The following is an 18,702-nucleotide window of genomic DNA, read 5'->3' as shown; positions in this document are numbered from 1 at the left end:
CCAGACAAGGCACTTACATGGCTGTATGGAATAGGATTTTCTCTAACCTGATCATCCTTGACCAAGGAAAAGTTTGTGGTTTGTTTTTGTGGGCTTTTTTGTGCGTGGTTTTTGGGTTTTGTTTGGTAGGGGTTTTTTAAGCCAAAAATGAGTAAAGATAATAAAGAACTTACTTTGCATCCACTAGAAGAGCATCACGGAAGAACCTGAACAAGGCTTTACATTCTCAGCCCGTAAAAGACTGAAAGGGCCATGAGGGATAAAGGCAACAGTATTAAAAGACAGCACGAAAATCTAAGGACCACACGCTCACTTGTGCTAGGAAGCTACACATCTCAGCTGCCATTGGGGTACAGTAGCATATAGAAGCACAGAAGTGAATGAACGTGAGAAATGAATTTTCATTATGTTCCATAAGAACAAGAGGTCTTCTTAGGTCAGAAATAAAATGCATTTGTACATTTCCAGGAAGATCGCAATTGAATAAGAATTTAATAACTGACAACAATTTCATAATAAAGCATATAATTCAGATTATATGAACAGAAGTACAGCCAAGCATAGCAATTTCTATAAATGATGTGCCAAATTCAATGCTGGCATTAGCATGGAAATTTCTCCCAAGTATCCAACAGAAATCCAGCTACCAGGCAGCAAGTGAGAAATGCCTCGTCTAACGTCTATAAACTCCGTACAGACCACCCAAAAAGCTATAAAGCACAGTGTACAATATCTTTCAAGTTTTCAAATTGCATTTTGCATCTGTAGCCAATATAACTATTTAAAAGCAAATGCGCAAAATTTTCCCCTTATGCTACTAATCAGAAATCAACAATCCAGGAATTAACTTGGCTCACTGATTTTATCCTTCCAAACTACCCGTAAATGATTTCACTGACGACTTGAGTACTATTCCTTTAAAATCTAGCTACTTAGAAGCACAGTACAAATAACTTTGCCCACAGAAACAGAAAATTAATTTAAACTCTTTAAAGAGATGGGCTATATGCAGCTCTAGTTCTGTGTTTAACTGGCAATTGCAAGTCCAGGAGGGAGGGCAGAACATTCACTTTTAGCTATTTTATTCAAAATGTTTGTGCTTGTCAAAGAAACAGGTATGACACTCAGGAAACAGAAGTCCTGTCAGGAGCAGCTCAGACCACCCTGATACATTTCATCCTGTCCAGTGCAGTTGGGTCTCTGAGGAACTGAGGCTGCAACTGAGCTAAGCTTCGGTCACTGTCCACAGGTTCTACATCTGTGTCAAAGGCCAGGTAAAGTGACTCACCCTGCAATGAAAAAGGTCAAACACCTCACATTCACTTTAGATTAAGAACACACACACAGACATTTACACAAGTTCAGCTGATGTAAAGCAATTCTGCTAGAACTCAAGAGAAAAGAAGGAATTAATGAAAAAAGCCATATGTAATGGATCAACTGAAAAGGACAAAAGAAAGGTTTTCTTCCAGGGTTAAATAAAAATACCACTCAGGATTACTGAGCAACAATGGAAGTACCGGACAAACAAGGTCTTAAAGTTGCATCCTTTCATTAGGATTTTCAGCTTTAACCTCTTCAGTGATGGAACATACTGATGAAGGCGTTCTTTTCTGAGGCTATTTAAATAACTGCCAAAAAAAAAAAAGATTGTAAAGCCAAGTTCAGAAGGGGTAGAGCTGAGGCCACCTGGGCTCCGCAGCCCTGTCCCTGCATAGACTGATGCCCACCTCCCAAGTTTTATGTTCCAGTTTTTTTTCCTCATCTCCATTTACTCTTTTGCATACAAGTTTAACAGCCTTTTTCTCCAGATTATCCAAGTAACACCAGGGAGAATCCCAAGTGTGCTGGCAACATAAAGCCCAGTCCTTAGCTCCGTGCAGACACAGACTGGTGAATCATGCTTCTAGCACTGGGCTGCAAGGGTTAAGCAGTTATCTTTACAGATGTCAGTTCTGTTCCTTCTGTGTATTTTTACAGGGCAAGGAAAGGCATTCTCTGCCCATTTGACGTTTCAACCATGTGTGTTAAAAAAAAAAAAGATTCTTCAACAACTTCTAATATTTAGCCTCATATTAGGCTCCCTTTTTTCCTGCGGAGCAAAAGAACCTTCCTTGACAATACTACTTCTACCTAGAATTTTATTCTCAGAAAATACGGAATAACTTAAATTTTTAAGAAAACATCATAAACTTGAAGTATGCTCCTTCTTCCCTGGAATAGTTCAGGCAAAATGGTTAGAACTGGGCAATATTCTAAGCAGCAAACAAAGAACCACAGAACAATTCTCAATATCAGCAGCAAAACTTGGAATTTCACTTCTATTAAAAACGTTCCTAGACTATGCAAACTAATCTAGAGACACCAATCCTGCTGCACCAAGCTCAATGTTCATTTTCCAGGTAGTGCACCTGATGAGAAAAGCCATATTTGATGGAAATAGATACACCAAGCACTATCAGCACAACTGAAATGCAGACCTGTGAGTTCAAAGCAGGGAAGGGGGAAATCTGCCTCCAGCCATGAACCCCTGCACGCCCTGGTGACACCTAAAATCATGAGGATACTAATACTTATTGTTTCAGATTTATCAGCAAAAGGAAGTAATTTCCAGCTCTGTAACTTAAGGTGGTTCCCCCACCCCACCCCCCGCCCTGTAATGCCTGATTAGGGCCCCCAAAGACATCTGGCCCAGCTTTACAGCCTGAGGAAAGCAATACACCAGAGGGGTCTCCTTCATTAGACACTGCAACTACATTATTCATCCTCCAGGCACAGAAAGAACAAATAAGCAATCACTTGCTGATAGTGCTGTATGGGTCATCCATCAGGAAGGTCTTTTGCCTGCTTGTCTTACCTCCAAAGTGGGTACAGTAAAACAGAGGTCATTCTAGCATATTACTTTTTAAATGGGTCTGGTTACCTTAACATAGACTATGTAACTCCTTACAATTTTTTTACTAATAAAAACTATAGCAACCTCATCAGTAGAAAAGCAACTGACTGCTTTAAGCTGAATTTATGAAAGGCTCCAATAGGAAGATGAAAAATTTCCATCTCTGAACTGCATATGCCCTTTTTCTTTTCCCAGGGAGTCATCTGTTTAAAGCCAGACTGCAACCTTTGCTAAATAAACAGTTGTTTCATTTACTACCATGTATCCACTTGGCTAATGGAGTTAATGCGGCCCTACTGAATCTTCCGACATATTCTTTATTTTAGAAATTGTATCATATTTCCTAATAAAAGTCAAGAACAATATTAACAAAACAGTAATCTATATTGGCTTTTAGTGACTTACAAGACGTACTGACTTGATGCAGAGAGATGCCACATGATAGAGAAAAATCCCATTAAAATACTTTTATTTTGAGGTATTCTTTAAGCTACTTCTCAGCATTAGCACCTCAACTCATTCGCAGCTGTATTTTCAATTGTAGGAATAGAACGTTAATAAGACAGATGATGATACTGAACATGCTGGCAAAGTCACATAAGGACTATGCAACCGATACATGACAGTCATTGGCAAAGGTTCAAGCAGCTCCCACAGCCTACAGCTCAAAGAAAGAAAGAAGTAGAACTTCATTAATCAAAAATGAAAAGGGAAAAAGCATTTTTTTCAGAATAAAGCCACTAAAACCAGCAGAAAAAAAATGTATAATCTTTCTCATTTATTTTCTACTTTACAGGAAAGCAGAAAAACGCAGCATAATAAGTTCACCTCTCCTTTCCCATCACTACCATGTAGTGTTAAGACAGACAGTCAGAAATGCAATTTGGGGGGAAAAAAAACAACACAAGAAATCCAACACACTAGAACCACATCAGCTCCAAACATAAATTAAAATTGTTTTCCTCAAACCAAGAACACCTACCAGAGCCTCACAAATTCTATTAATCAACATAATACCTAAATTAATAACCACTAACCTAGAAATCCAGAAAAGATCAGAGTTTGTAATTGTAGCCACCTGTACTAACAAATTCTCATCGAGAAAGCCAAAGAACAGCAAGTGATCTTCTGCAAGTCACCAATGTTTTTTCTCTCATGCTAGAAAGTTGAAATAGTCAAGTAATTTGAGCAAGATGTAGGTAACACATAGTTGCTGGAGATGTTAGAACTACTGCATTTTAAGCCTGCAGTGAGAATAACTGCTCTACAACCGGTGGCCAGTACTGCAATCAAACACATCTAACAACCGTGTAAGTCTACAGCCGAAAGGTATTTAGAACCTCAATATTTCCAGCAAGCACCCTAGCAGATGGGAAAGTTGCACATTCAATGCGCTCCTATCGTAATGAGGCTTAGAGGAGAAAAATGTAACTTGCTTGCTCTCAGACACAGGAGGTAGAAAGAGTCTTGAACAAAAATAGCAGGGGCATAAATCTGACTTTCAAAGTCCAATGTTTGATTTGCTAGCAACGAAGTAAAACAAAGCAACAAGAGAGGGAAAAGGGAAAAAAAAGTACTAGCTGTCTATGGCAAACAAATGAAATCTAGGTCTCCTCAAACACCCTGTGCCCTGCTTAATGTTTCCCAAGTTCAGAGCATGACACTGTCCTTTCTGAAATGGTTTCAGCTGAAACACTGGCCTAGACATCACATCAAACATTTATCTTTGCTGCTTAAACTTTATCTTTCAAGGGAAGGGGCAATTATGAAGAGAATCACAAAAACATCTGGACTCACGAAGGCTAGACCACAGCGTGAACCTCAGTTCAGTCTCACTCCAAGCATATTTGATTCTCATGTCCTCTAGACTAATAATCTTCCATGAAGATTATTTAAGGCTCCAGAGTCAGATGATTTTTCTGAACACTCAGTTCAGGAAATTTATCCAGAATAACCTAGAGAGCGTCATTAATCTGAAATGCATAAGGACAGATTTCCAGCCTCCCTGAAAACTGAGATTTGCACGTGGGACAAGGAGTTAAGGAGAAAACCGAGATAAGGAGAGGCAGTCAATTCAAATAAAATACAGAAGCTGCAACAAGACATTGCCCTTCACATGGCACGATTAACAATTACAAAAGAGCAATTCTAAGATGCTGTTCAATATGCAAATATAAGTCAATGAGTACTAGTGTTAAGCAGCATGAAATCTTAACAGGGACACTATTATTCACATCTGTTTAATTCTCACTGATAAAGAAAAGGGTATATGTATTTTAATGTTTCAAAGTACGTAACTTTAGTCCCTTCTTACCCCAACCTGAAACATCACCTACTAGGAATGGCTGGGCCTGGAGCTGCCATTGTTTCTTTGGGTTCTTTCTGGGCTCTGTCTTTTCCTGGGTCTGCAGCAAGGTGAGATGGGATGGACAGCGGAAGCACAATAGCCACAGTTTTTCTCTCTCTCCTTCCTGTTCAACAAGGAAAGCTATCCCTCAGTCGGACAGACATCACACATCTTGACATGTTATTACACATATCAGTTCAGAGCAAGTTAAAGTTTGCAGCACAGTGAATGCAAAGTACTAAATACGAAAGCAATAAACATACAGCGCTCTCCGACATTTCTGAGTCTCCCTTCTCAAATATATGAGTTTTCTTCATATTTCTTCAATGAAGAAATCCAATCTTGTTGCAGCGGAAGGATTTACAAACGATCAAATTTTACTGTCTTACTCCTAACCAATCCAAGCTTGAGTTGCAATATACAGGCAGAACAAAGACGAGTGCTTTTAAAGCAGACCCAGGCAGTCCGCTGGCTTACATTAGCTTGTCACCCACTCTCCATGTTAACACAACTCCAGAAGACACGGAGCAGTTGAACTATTTTTGAAGCTAATCCACAGGGTTAACTGTTTTCACAACAGATAGAGGCCAAAATAGTATTAGGAAAAAAAATCCATAGGTAATATTTAAAAATTTTACTCCAGAACAAATTCTGGTCTTATTTGTACCAACGTCAATCCAGCATAACTCCAGTGTAGGTATGCCTATTCAGACATACTCATCTAATCAAAACGTTTCCCTGAATTTTCCTCACAGATTTCATATCTCAAACCTATACAACTTCCCAGCTACTTTTGCGGACCAAAGAAACCATCACCCAATAAAGGAGGAGGCAGGCAACAACACACTTCAGTTATGACTGATATTAATTAGTAGAAGGGAGTCAATAGAGGGTCTCTTCCCCTCACAAACACAACAACGTATCCACTCTGCACTCAGCACCTTAATGATGCTCCCACATCAGACCATGCACCCACAATAGATCCATTTCCAGATACAAGTTTTAGAGAAGATGCAAGGAGAGCAGAAAGCATTTAGGGTGTTGTAAACAAAGCAAGTTACTACCACTAGCTCGGGGGTTAGTACATTGGAAATCTGTGTTCAAGCTTTGCTGTTAGTGTCAGGCAGCAGGCTCTCTTTCAAACTGTGCAGGCAGAAGACAGGTGCTATGTTGGAAGGCAGCACGTTCCCCCTATCAACCTAAGAGGAAAGGCTAGTAAGGAAGATAAAATACAAAACCTTCACTTGGATTATTTTTTTCTTTTCTGCAAGACAGTAAATACCCCCATCTTTTAAGGGGTTTTAAGTTATAAGAGTAATTCTTAGCCTTTCCTTTGCACTTCATATATCATTATACATACGCTGTAAAATGGATTTCATCAAGTATCATGCTCACTATGGTGTGCCTTGGCTACAGCTCACATATTAAACATAGCCAAATGGATAGTTACTGGGCTCATGAAGTGCCCCCAGTACAAAAGAATTTTTGATTTATGGTTCAGTTTAATTGAAGGTCATGCTCAGGTTCCAAAGGAAATTAGATTGGGGAGGATTTGCCCTGGGGTTTGATAATGCTGGTCAATCTCCACCCAAAAAAAAAAAGTTTCCAGCCCTATTTGTTTAGCTACGACTCTTTCACCTTCTCCTTCCTGGAAGCATTCCTGATGTCTTTCCCCAAATAACTCAACTGTTTGTTTAGCTGAGAAACTCTCCTAGTAGCATGGAACAGTTTTTCTTCAGCTGGTGGGTGACATCATCTTAATGCCTTTCACATGAGAAAAGAAGCACAAACCGCATCACTAACGCATGTAACGTGTCCAGGTCATCTGCCTTGCTGGGTAATGGGAAGGGTCCCACATGTTAATCCTTGTGTCACACTAAGACCCTTAATACTTCCACTACATTTACAAAAGGACCTATTCACCCACTTTGTCTAGAGGGTTGATTCCCACAAAAGTCTGACTCGGTGACTTGCCTCCCAACATGGCTACCATGTCCGATTAAGTAGAAGCCTTGTCATGAGGTGGGAGATAGAGAAGAAGGCAATGTTGTACCTGAGCCTATTGTATGTCCAACGGAGTCAAAGGAAAGAACCACTGAATCTGTAACACAAGAGTACAAGTTCATTTTCCCCTTTTTCTTAGCACCATTTCTTGCCGTAACATTTTCTTGTTATTTTGCTTAAATAACACCTTACGCTCCCTTCCGCCAGGAAGCAGAACAACCTCTTCACCAGCCGGACAAAACAACAGGTGTCTAGCAAAGGCAGAACACTGGAGTATGCAACAGATCACGATGTCATTACCCAACAAAGTAGCTATAATTTATTGAAATTAACTTCATTTTATGCCTAATAAGCTTGGTCAACCTTATCAAAACTGAATCATAATATCCTTTCTACTGCTAGACTGGAAAGCTTTTTTCTTATTAAATGTATTATCAATATTTTGTCCCCACTTGGGGGATTCGCCTGCTACAATCAACTCTTCCCTGACACTGCTAAGACAAGCATTTTGCGCTCCTTGAAGTTCTCACCATGTTTTCCACGTCTTTACTCACACTAGTGGCTCCCCAGCTGAATACATTTCAATTTATCAGTATCCTTCACCTTTGTACTATATACAGCATGTGTGTTACGTATCAAGAAATATACTCTCTCTGCTTGACACCCTTTTATTTTGCCATCTGGGGATCACAACAGTGCTTTCATCCATGATCGCAATGATGACTCTTGCTCACCAGTTAACGCCCCGTATTTTTAGTCACTGTTTCATATGATGGGGCACACTTTGCTTCAATTGTGGTTTACAGTGCATGCAATATACATGCAACTTGACATTCGGCCATGTAAAAAGCCTTATTGTCTGTTTGCACTTAGCTCACCACATGATCCAGATCCTTTTATTAGTCATTCCTTTTCCCCATATACCACTCTCCCAGCCTAGAATCTGTTTGCAAAATTTATCAGTAATAATTTGATATTCTGTTCCAAGTGGAGCTACAATATGGTACCATGCTCAATGGTGGTGGTGATGGGGTCCAGGTGTACTCTTACTTAAGACAAACCAACACTTATTTTGGTAGTAAGCCTCTTGGTTTGCCATTCATTTTGATGCCAATCTCAACTGAAGGAGAAACTCTACTGAATTCTACTCCACCACCAGTGGCGCAGAACTGGGCACAGAACTTAAAGACAACTTATCAATGGGTAAAAAACACAGCGAAGAACAAACCAGCATGATATTATTAATAATTTTATGGAATGAGAAGCTTTAAACTGACACAGCAAGAGCAGAACTGCCTCTCATCTTCAGCTAAATGAACAGATTGAATCCCTTAAAGTTTCTCTTTGTAACTGAGGCCTCAGATGTGATGAACTGATCACGCATCCTTTGCAGCACCTCAGCAGCTGCCTCGGCGCAAGCCCTCAGTGCAGAGCAAAAAGCCCAAGCACAATCAGATTTCGGATGCTGAAAAGTTGTTAAGCTCCCACTGCATCACCTTACATTTGGGCAGGCTACAGTTGCAGACACGGACAGTTACCTCATTTGAGTTACCTCATTTCATCTGACAATAACTTGACATAGGACGGAGCCCTTGGCTTTTCTATACTGTACATCACCCTCATACTTATTTTCCAAATCTTACAAATTCAATAAGAAAGTGCTAATTTTCAAAATAAACTAGTAAAACTGTTCATTTAACTGGATTTAAAACAATTTTTAAAAAGCATGCCTATGCTGTCCCAGATCCAACACTGTGTTAGTAACATTAAATAATAAGGAAAAAAGAAAGATATTACTAGTCTCAAAACTTATTCCAATAAAAATAAAAATCCATCTGGACTTAACAACTGTATTTCCTCTTTTGGGAATAAAATTCAGACATCTTTATATTATTCTAAATAGCAAGGGGTTTAATTCATTTTAACTGCATTAAATTCATCTGCCATCAATTAATTCTGAAGTATCTCTGTGGGGTTCTACTTTTAAAAAACTTCAGATTTTTATCAACATAAAGTATTGCTTTGTAGTTAATGCCAAATTTGAACGTTGTTCATTTTCCTCCAATATATTTTGCATTCAAACACTATGCATGAAATATTAGGACTTATCTGAGAATGGCTGAAAAGTATTGCAAGCACCAAATTAATACAATTATTGCAGCCCACAAAAACAGTATAATGTTTTATTCCCTTAACTGAGAACATTATCTTCCTCCTATAAACAAAAAGAATTACAAGCAGAGTAAGCATGTGAGCTCCCTCCGATCCAGTCCTCCACGTGACTATTAGTTTCACAGTTTCGACCTCAAATTCACTGTGAATAACGTGCATTATATCCCAAGTAATTTCACAAACCATGGACCTTTATTAAAATACCATGTTTAATTCTGGCATTAACACTTCAAAAGGGAAGAAGTTGTGAACTTGAAAAAGGCTGAGAAGATAATCTTGTGTCACCTTTCTTCCACTCAGACAGCTATCTGCATTCAGCCAAATTCAGAGCTACAGGTTATTTTTTTTCAGAAGATGATGAAGATAAACATTTCTTTAAGGCAAGCCAGATTTATTTGCAAATACACCAAGTCCTGCTTCCACGAACACAAGAACAGCAGCTTCTTTGCCTCTAGCTTCAAATCTCTTCCAGATATCTCTCAGCTCACAATCCTCCCAGCCTTCTAGAAATTTTTTTCCAGAGACAAAGCGGCTGCTCAGTCTGTGCCCAGTGCCTTCCCCCACAGCCCTGAATCTGTTCTATCTTTCAAAGGCAAATAAAACTTAACAAGACACTATGTAAAACATACACACTTACATATGCCCTTGCTTTGGGTGCCAAGAAGTGTTTATGTCTGAAGGAGCAGACCCTAACCTTTCAGCTACCTACTTCCACAAAGCAGATTAAGTGGGGGTTTTTTCTGCCTTCTTAACTCAAGAGCAGCCTTTATGCCCAAATCATGAAATCTGACACCCAATAACTTGCCAACATGCACAGCTTAAGGCTGCATACACCACAATGCCAGCCTTTTACATCTGTTTTCATGTCAGCTACAATAATTTTTTTAGTGGCTACAGCAGCTTAATAAAGAAAAGGAAAAAAAAACCAAAACCAAGATACAGCAAAATCCAAATGCAATTCTGGACCAGATCCAATCCGTCAGAAGCAGCAAAGGCAGCAGAAACACTCACTTATTTAGAAGGCACTCAGTGCTGGGAATAAGAACATCTGAGACCTCACCAGCCAGACTTGCAAAGTTGCTTTGGGTAATTTTGTGTCAACTTTGGGTAAAAGTTGCATTGGGACCTATGCTCTGGGTCACCTTCCCTTCCCACCCACCATCCAGCTACGGCATCAAAAATTGGACCAACACATGAATCTGCTCCATCATCCCCCAAAAAACAGCGTTGTGCAGGGCTATGTGAACGTGCTCAACCACAGCCCTTTTGGAGTGTGGAACAGGGCAGTATGAGACTCCTCTTCCAGGAGATCTCACTCTTATGGAACACACACAAGGATCCTGCTTGGTTCAGGAACCAAGAGCTCCAAGGCAGACTGTGCAGAGAGACTCAATGCTGCTCTGGGAACAAATTTAAACTCTGTTCCAACAATGCTCCATGCAGGACGAAGAGCTGAACTTGCCTTTGAGGGAACACAACTGGATTTGCATGGTTTTGTCCTGAAGTAAAAAACCAGAAGTCCTGCAAATCTGAAGTGGCTACATTTGCTGCTGCACTTACACCACAGTCCAGACAAGCCACCCAGGTATGAGGATTGATTGTATTTCAAGGCAAGGGATGCACTTCAAGTGTCACTGACCCTTTATCTCTTCACACGTACACATCCCTTTCCACTCCAGTGTTCCCCACCTTAGGTCTCCCGCAAGTCCTTCCTCCTGTTTGGTTTGTTAACCATGAGGAGTCTCAGGGCCTGGATAACTCTGTACCACACTCCCCTGTCCCCAGCGCAGGCAAATTAAATTACTCATCTTGCTGCTTATATTGTGCACTTTAGGTCTAGGCATTTCTGCACACCAGATAACTATTTAGCTGCTATTCCTTACAGATTGACGTATCTCTTCCACTACTCTAGTCTCTGAACAGAGAAATAAATGAAGATTTGGGTCCTCGTAAAGGAGCTGTGATCCTGACCAACAAACTGCAGATTTGTAGGAGATAGAGAAACAAGGTCATATTGGAAAGCATCTTAAGTTTCATATTCCAAGAAAGAGATATGGACACCATAGGATAAACATTTAATGTCATGCATGGGTACTGCACTTGAGAGATGTTTGGAAGCAGCTCTTAAAGCCCAATTGTGTCATGTTCCTGAAATGATGTAAGAGCAAACATGTGGACCAACTTCCAATGCACATACTGTCCTTGCTTTGATTTCATCATTGATGAAAATGCAATATACAAACTGAAAACAAGCACTGGCAACACAGAATGAGAACAACAAATATAATCCACATTTAATCAAGAAGTGTATATAACCTGTATGTTTACCTAAGTGCTGTTTCAGAATTTCAGTTAAGACTTTTACAGTAAGTCCCTCTGAGAAATCACTAATATTTTTGTTTGTTTGTTTTTTACAGATTCTCCCTGCAAGGATTTGCAGATATTTGTCTCATCCTATTGGAAACCAAATAAACTGAACCAATAACTTCTTTTATCCTTTTTCTTTTTTTTTTCCCTTTTAAAACAAAACCAGACTTTAGCAATAAACCAACTTCCCCAGGAAAAAAAAAAATCTGTAAAAAAAATGATTGTGTGCTGCTTTGGAAGTGGTCCTGAGAAACCACAAACCATCAGTCCCACAGGAGTTGTAAGAGTTTAATAAAGGCTTAACACAGCCTCGATACCGCATATCATTACAGCAATACGCTCCACAGACCAAGCCAAACAGGGAATACAATAATACATTGCAACATAAGGCTGTAATTTGGCACATCCTTATACAGAGACTCAAGCTCTGAGGTCTGCACTGCTTTCTTGTACGCGTGATCACTGCTAAGTTTCTCATTCCATATCCCTGCTCTCCAGATACTCCAATGGACTCCTACAGACCTGCAAACTATATTTAATAACATTTAATGTAATTTCTACCTCCGGACCTTGATCAGAGACCAGATATCCTGCAGAGCTCCATCACCTGGACTGGGGATTGCAATTGTGGTAACAACATCAAAGAATAAAATTTTGATTCAGAGTCAGAATGAAATGAAAGACTTCAGGTGCTGCTTTTTCACCACAGAATTAGAAGCCCATCCATACAGAAAAGGGTTTGTCATTCAGTTGTTTCCCTTTTTCAGCTGAGTACTGAAAAGGTTAGGATTAAACAACCCAGTAGCAATCAAAATTTATTTTCTATTTGAGTTCAATATTCTATAACTTGAGACATACGAGAGAAGGAACACTTAATGCACAAAGTTCTTCATAACTAAGTGACAAAAAGGCCAGTAATAACAAAAACTATCCTTATGTTTCATCTAGTCAGAAAATGAAGCTCAGAAAAACAGTGCCACTCTCAGAAAACATGCTACTGTTGGAATTCATTTGGCAAAAAGATTGGTCTCAGAATACCCCTTGCCCCAAAGAAAAATCATTTGGAAAAAACCCCACTGTTATCATGACTATGCAACATTCTGGATAATTCTTATATCCAAGGAACTGAAGGGAACTAAATAATTTCAGTTCTGTTTCACAGAGATCTCGCTTAGATACCTAGAGTATGAACGTCCTTCCTCAGATTTAGTAAAACACAGGAACAATTGCCTGTACTTAGAAATTACTTGACAGGGCATCCTTCACTTCCTAATGCTTTGTTTTACTTGCTAAAGACAGATTTAGGGAAAGGCTAAGTAATTTATTCAGTCTAATGATAAATGCCACCCTACTAATTTATTAAGTATCCTACTTTTGCATTAATGTTGTCTTCCCCCCCACTGCTTAGTTTATTCCACTTTATCTTTCTTCTATAGTACAACTGATTTTCCTAATTCTCCAATTTTTTCTGGACACAGTGAGATGGCTCTGTGCTAAGAGCACTGCTCACTACAAGAACATCTTCTGTACCACAGCGTCAATGATGCTCTGAGTTACTCATATTCTTTATTAAAAACTCAAGGCACTAACTATGATATACCCTACGCACCACTTCACACAACATCAGTGAAGGCTAAAGGAGACATATATAAGACCACTCTTAACTAGTAATCTCAACTCCTACGTACATACTCTGTGAAAAACAGTTAGTAGTGTTCCCATGCTTAGACACCACAAGAAATTACAACCTCAAGCGTATTGTTTGAGCAGCGTTAGTGTAACATTTTTCAATATCCAAGATGAGGAATATATAAAGTCGACACACACACACAGCACAGGCACACTTCCTAATCACAGATGTGCAAGCTTCTAGCAGTAAATACTGGGACTGCAAGTTTTGGCAAGCAAAGCATATGAAGAGTTTCAGTCCAGCACTGTCTGCAACTGACAGGAGACCCAGGTTCAAAGTTCAAACTTATTCCCTTTATGGGAAGGGAAAGTCACTCAGCAACAGGACACATCTTCAGCAACAGGAAACATCTGATTGTAAAGACGACTTCCAATAAATTCCAGATTTTCTACTTTAGGAAATTCTCTTAAAACAAGGCTGAGCTACAGTGTTTCTGTTGGACTAAACTTGAACGCCTGTCCTGCATGCCACCTGGCTATATTTGTATTGGTATGGAGATGCGGGAAGGGCTGGTTCTTGTTTCATACAACATACCTGAGGGAAGATTCACCCTCATTTGAGAATGTGTGTCATTGTGAAATATCATAATGGAAAAATTTCATTCCAATCTAAATATTAATTCACTTATCCACTGCACAAAGTAAAAAGAGTTTCTGCATTGCTGCTCTAGCCAGCATCTCTTTAAATACTCATTTATATCGTACTAACTTTTAAAGCATAGAGTACTGAAGTAGGCCATGTAGGTTCTCTCCCCATTTCTGTGGCTGACCTAATAGCACACCCTTTTTATTGACAGATGACTTCACAGTCAAGCTTAGAGTTGAACCCAAATTCCTTGGCTATCCACTCTGTCCAGACGTCAGGTCCCTTTTCCGCTTCATCCTGGAGCCAACCAGTTTCCATGCCGAGGAAGTGGACGCAGAGGGACGAGGCTCACACACAAGCACTGCCCAGGGAGCGCAGACACGGCTGGTTCAGAGCTCGTCTCTGCAAACTGACGGCCAAACTAAAACGTGGCCAATATGGGTAATCTTGCTATAACCTGTCCAACCCGGAACAAGCCCTTTGATGAAATTAAGCAAGTCTCAACTGTAAAAATAAACAATTTGCCTTTTTCCCTTGGAAAAAAAAAGAAAAAAAAAAGGCATGAGAGCTAAGAACAAATATAGTTAAGTATTATCATTTGTCTCAATAATTTTAAGTGGCATGAAGTTCTACTGGTTACATTGTAAACTGTAAAGTAATTATCAGCTCTCAATTTCCTGTCATTTAATTGAAACTAAAACTCTCTTCACAATACGGAATTTGAAAGATGTAGTGATATTTCTTTAATGAAATTTTATGAATCCTAACCAAATTTTTACACTTGCTGTTGTGTGCATCACTCCTTTTCCATCAGGACGTTCGTAATGAAGTGGCAAATTAACTAAGCAAGTTCCGAACAGATGTATTTTTAAAGTGGTCTGAGCATGCCAGTTTTCTTTATTCTGCAGTGAATGAATTGAAAGAAAAGATGTGGTGTCCCGCGCCAGCTAGCAAATGCTTCAGAAGGATATTACATTGCTATTGTCTTCAGCAGCGCCCAAACAACTGTCCGGTAGCAGGAAGGGCCGGTATGTTTTGCTCGTAAGATCAGCATTTATTTGGATCTACTACATAACTTCGCAGTGCCGTGACCAACAAAACTCTGGGCACAAGGACAACATGGTGCTTCATGCCAAGCATCCAATATTTGCAGCTCCTTGGTGTCTGTCACAGCTCCCTGTTCCAGCGGAGGACCAACAGCACTGGCCTCTCAGGTTGCTCCTTCCAGAGGAGATGGAGAAACACTCCCCAAATGCAAAGGAGACGGGGAGATCAAGGTGCTGGAGAAGTTCAATGAAAATATGTTTGGCTTTGAGGAACACAGCTGTAGACAAGGTACAGATCTACCGTAAAAACCACAAAAGCAAACAGGCCAAACTATACCAATAAAGCTGGCATCTGAGAGGTTTTTCTCTTGACAGAGAGAAATCCTTAATTAATCCCAAACAGATTCTCAGTATTTTCAGGAGATCATATCCCAAGCCAAGTCTCACATTTTGGTTTCAATTATTATTGTAGCAGCAAGAAGTCAGCCATACACCCAAATTCCACAGTGGAACATACAATAAATTACAAAACAGTAAAACTTCTCTCTTCTAAGCTTACAATCCATATGCAAGACAGAAAATGGATATTGGCAGTTGGGGAATTACACAGGAACAAATGTGAAAACGTGGGTCAGGAAGATAGTACCAGCTCAGTATAAGACATTTTCTTGAGCATCAGTGGTAGTACCAGTCTTTAATCAAAACAATATGAAGTGAAATCATATTTTGGTTTTGAATAAAAGATTCACTATTTTCATCAAGAAATACAGTATTTGTGAACTGAAATGTAAAGCACTTGCTTTAGGTTCAGAATATGCGTCTTCTTCTGAATGTATACCTCCAGCTAATACTTCAAAATTATGAATTCTTTAACACATTTATTTTAAAAGGGTCACTACTAGTGTTTCCTAGATAATCTCAGCAACAAAACAACGCTGCAGCTGTCCTTTTAATTAAAATTAACAGCAGACTTGTACATTGGATATATCAGGGGGCACAGGGGAAGTTGTATTTAGACTTACCTGTGTATGACTTTTGGATCTAACGATTAGGAATCTTTAGAGGATAGACCAATTTAACCACTGAGATGACTTAAGACAGAAAACTACTGAAACAATGGTAAATTTTGTTAGTCTGTGTGGAATGTGTCTAATAATAATTAGTACAGCCATTACTTAGCTCAAACAAGAATACTGGACAGGAGAGACTGCAGACCACAACTAAATTTTATTTTTTAATTAAAGCACGTAACAACGCTCATTTGGACATAAACCCTTGAAAAACACTCCACTAAGTCATTTGCAGACTCCATATAATATTCTGGTGATGCAGAACAGACGTAAACAAAAAATTAATTGGCCAATGCTCTCTGGCTGCTTTCAATCACACTTCAAGAGGTGCAAATTGTTCTCAAAGTATTTTTAAAACAGTTTTAACCTAATAATATTTATTTCAATCATTAGAAGAATGTAAATAGCATACTCCCTTCAGTATTCTTGGTTAGTGCTCACACATGTAATTTTCACATAACTTTTGGAATACCAAACAATTTCGATATCAAAAACCCTCAAAACTTTCAAACATTGTTACTCTTTACTACATACTAGCGGCTTGAAACTATGAAGAAAGCAAAAGATCCATAAACTTATCCTTAAAAAAAAAAAAGGTTCAAATACACTAAAATTTCTTGATTAGGTTATTGCACAGCACTGGCACAAGGAAAATTAGTTCTGTATTTTCATAATGCAAACAAAATAGATATTGTTACCTTAGATACTATAAAATACAAAGCATTCATAATTAGAAATAAATTGCTTTACTCTTGTAGTATTTTTATTAAAATGGACGTGGGCTTTTAACTTTAACAAAGCACAGCCTAAGAACCATATTAGTGACAGTGTCTTAAACTTACATATACTCACGCAACTGTCAGAGAGCTCCGGAAAGCTGCTGCCCATTATCTTTGTTTTACAAAAATAAAGATACTTACATGCAATTATTGCCAATTAGGACAACAACTATTTTAATAGTCTGGTCTTGGTTTTATGCCTACTGGAGCCATTAAACCATTTTTCTCTCTCTCTCTCCCTGATATGGAAAAAAATTCTTCTGTGTGTTGGCTTTTCCGAGCTAGTTCTCAGAAACCTCTCCTTCTTCAAAAAGCAGGAGTATAAATACTTCTATCAGGAAACTCGCATTCTTGAGTTTGTTTGAAAAGGATCTACAACTTATGATATTAAGCCAGTGGTCAAAAGCCTCCCAAAAACATAAAGCGCACAACATCTGGCCCATCTGCCAGAATAACTGCCAGCAAGCTCATATGGACAGCTTTATAGTGACACTTCTCATCTCTCCTGTGTCTGCCCAGAACACAAACAAATGACAGGAAGGAGTAAGGTACGAGAAAAGCGTATGATCAGAACCCCAGCTCCTGAATACAAGTGCTTTATAGGCATCATCTCCAGAAAATGGCCATGTTCTACTTTCTTTTGCATTATGAGGACCCAGACCATTTATTAACATGAAAGGTGATACTGAACAGAAAGTCTGCTGGATCCATTTTTTACTCGTGTTTTTTGAGGTTTGGGGTTTTTTTTAACAGCATGGCCACAAAGGGTTCCAAAATCTGAAGAGGTTTCTGGCCCATCAAATCCTAAAACTCATTACGTTTCCAAAATGTGCACTAAAATTTGGATTTGAGAGGTCCTACACAGTACATGACTGCATGGATAGTAGATACATACAGAGAGATACTGAGCATATGTTCTTTCAAAGCCAAATGGCTTGAAAAGCAGCTTGTGTGCCTTTGGCTTGTCTTCACCTTCCAGACACACTAACTGGTCTACAAAGGGCATTATGTCTATGCAAAAACCTTGCATCATCCTAAACCAAACACTGACACATGCAAATTTGAAATAAAGATGTTCCAGAAGGCATCTGTGCATCCTAAAAAGATGCCAGAAACACATGCTACTATGTTCCCAGAGTATCTGCTTAATTATGAAAGCTCCCATACTCAAGAGGAAAAAGGCAAACAAAAAAGGCCCCCCAAAGAAACAAAAAAAGACAAAATACACAGTAAGTTTGAACAGTACACGTATAGATTCTCATTTCCTGTTACCTTCTTTTACAGAAGCATTTGATTTGAATAAAAAATTTGCTTCCACAAAACATAAGAAAAATAACCCAGAGATGGACTAGATACTGTCAGCAGCACCTCATTTCCATGTGCAGAAATTGCAGGACAATGAAAGAGTTATTCCAACAGCAGAAGCGGAAGTCGATCATCACGTTGCCCAGCCCCGGACAAATACAGCTGGAGACAATCTAAAGAAAAAGTGTTCCTCCTATCACACCACATACGAAAATACAATGAATCCCTTTAAATTAGCATTTGGCAGAGAAACAAGCTCATGAGAAAACAGACTACTAAGAAACATTGGTTCCACCCTAGAATCAATGAAATTGAACTTCTGAGCACCTAAGTAAGTTGCTTCACAAACCAAGCAAGCCTTCTTAGGAAAAAATAAATAAATAAATAAACAAAACAAAAAACCACACACAGCAAAAAAAAAAAACCCCACCAAAAAAAAAC

General features: G+C 39.1%; 1 protein-coding gene across 5 annotated transcripts in view; it reads right to left on the bottom strand.

The window, feature by feature from the left end:
- The window catches only part of ST3GAL3 (ST3 beta-galactoside alpha-2,3-sialyltransferase 3), a 188,454-nt gene that overhangs the window by 142,499 nt on the left and 27,253 nt on the right, over positions 1–18,702 (bottom strand). For 3 of the 5 annotated variants that reach the window (XM_054211301.1, XM_054211303.1, XM_054211305.1), the window contains exons 3-4: positions 7,297–7,344; positions 5,233–5,367 (exon numbers count right to left, since the gene is read on the bottom strand). The exons of 1 other annotated variant lie outside the window; for it this stretch is intronic. In XM_054211301.1, coding sequence (XP_054067276.1) covers positions 5,233–5,367; positions 7,297–7,344 — 183 coding nt within the window. The remainder of the gene's footprint in view (positions 1–5,232; positions 5,368–7,296; positions 7,345–18,702) is intronic. One more of the 5 variants, XM_054211302.1, reaches the window with a different exon arrangement.

Source organism: Rissa tridactyla, chromosome 8 (assembly GCF_028500815.1).
Source record: "Rissa tridactyla isolate bRisTri1 chromosome 8, bRisTri1.patW.cur.20221130, whole genome shotgun sequence".
NCBI classification, from domain to species: Eukaryota; Metazoa; Chordata; class Aves; order Charadriiformes; family Laridae; genus Rissa; species Rissa tridactyla.
Note: the sequence above shows the minus strand (reverse complement) of the source record. Positions and strands in the feature narration are given on the sequence as shown.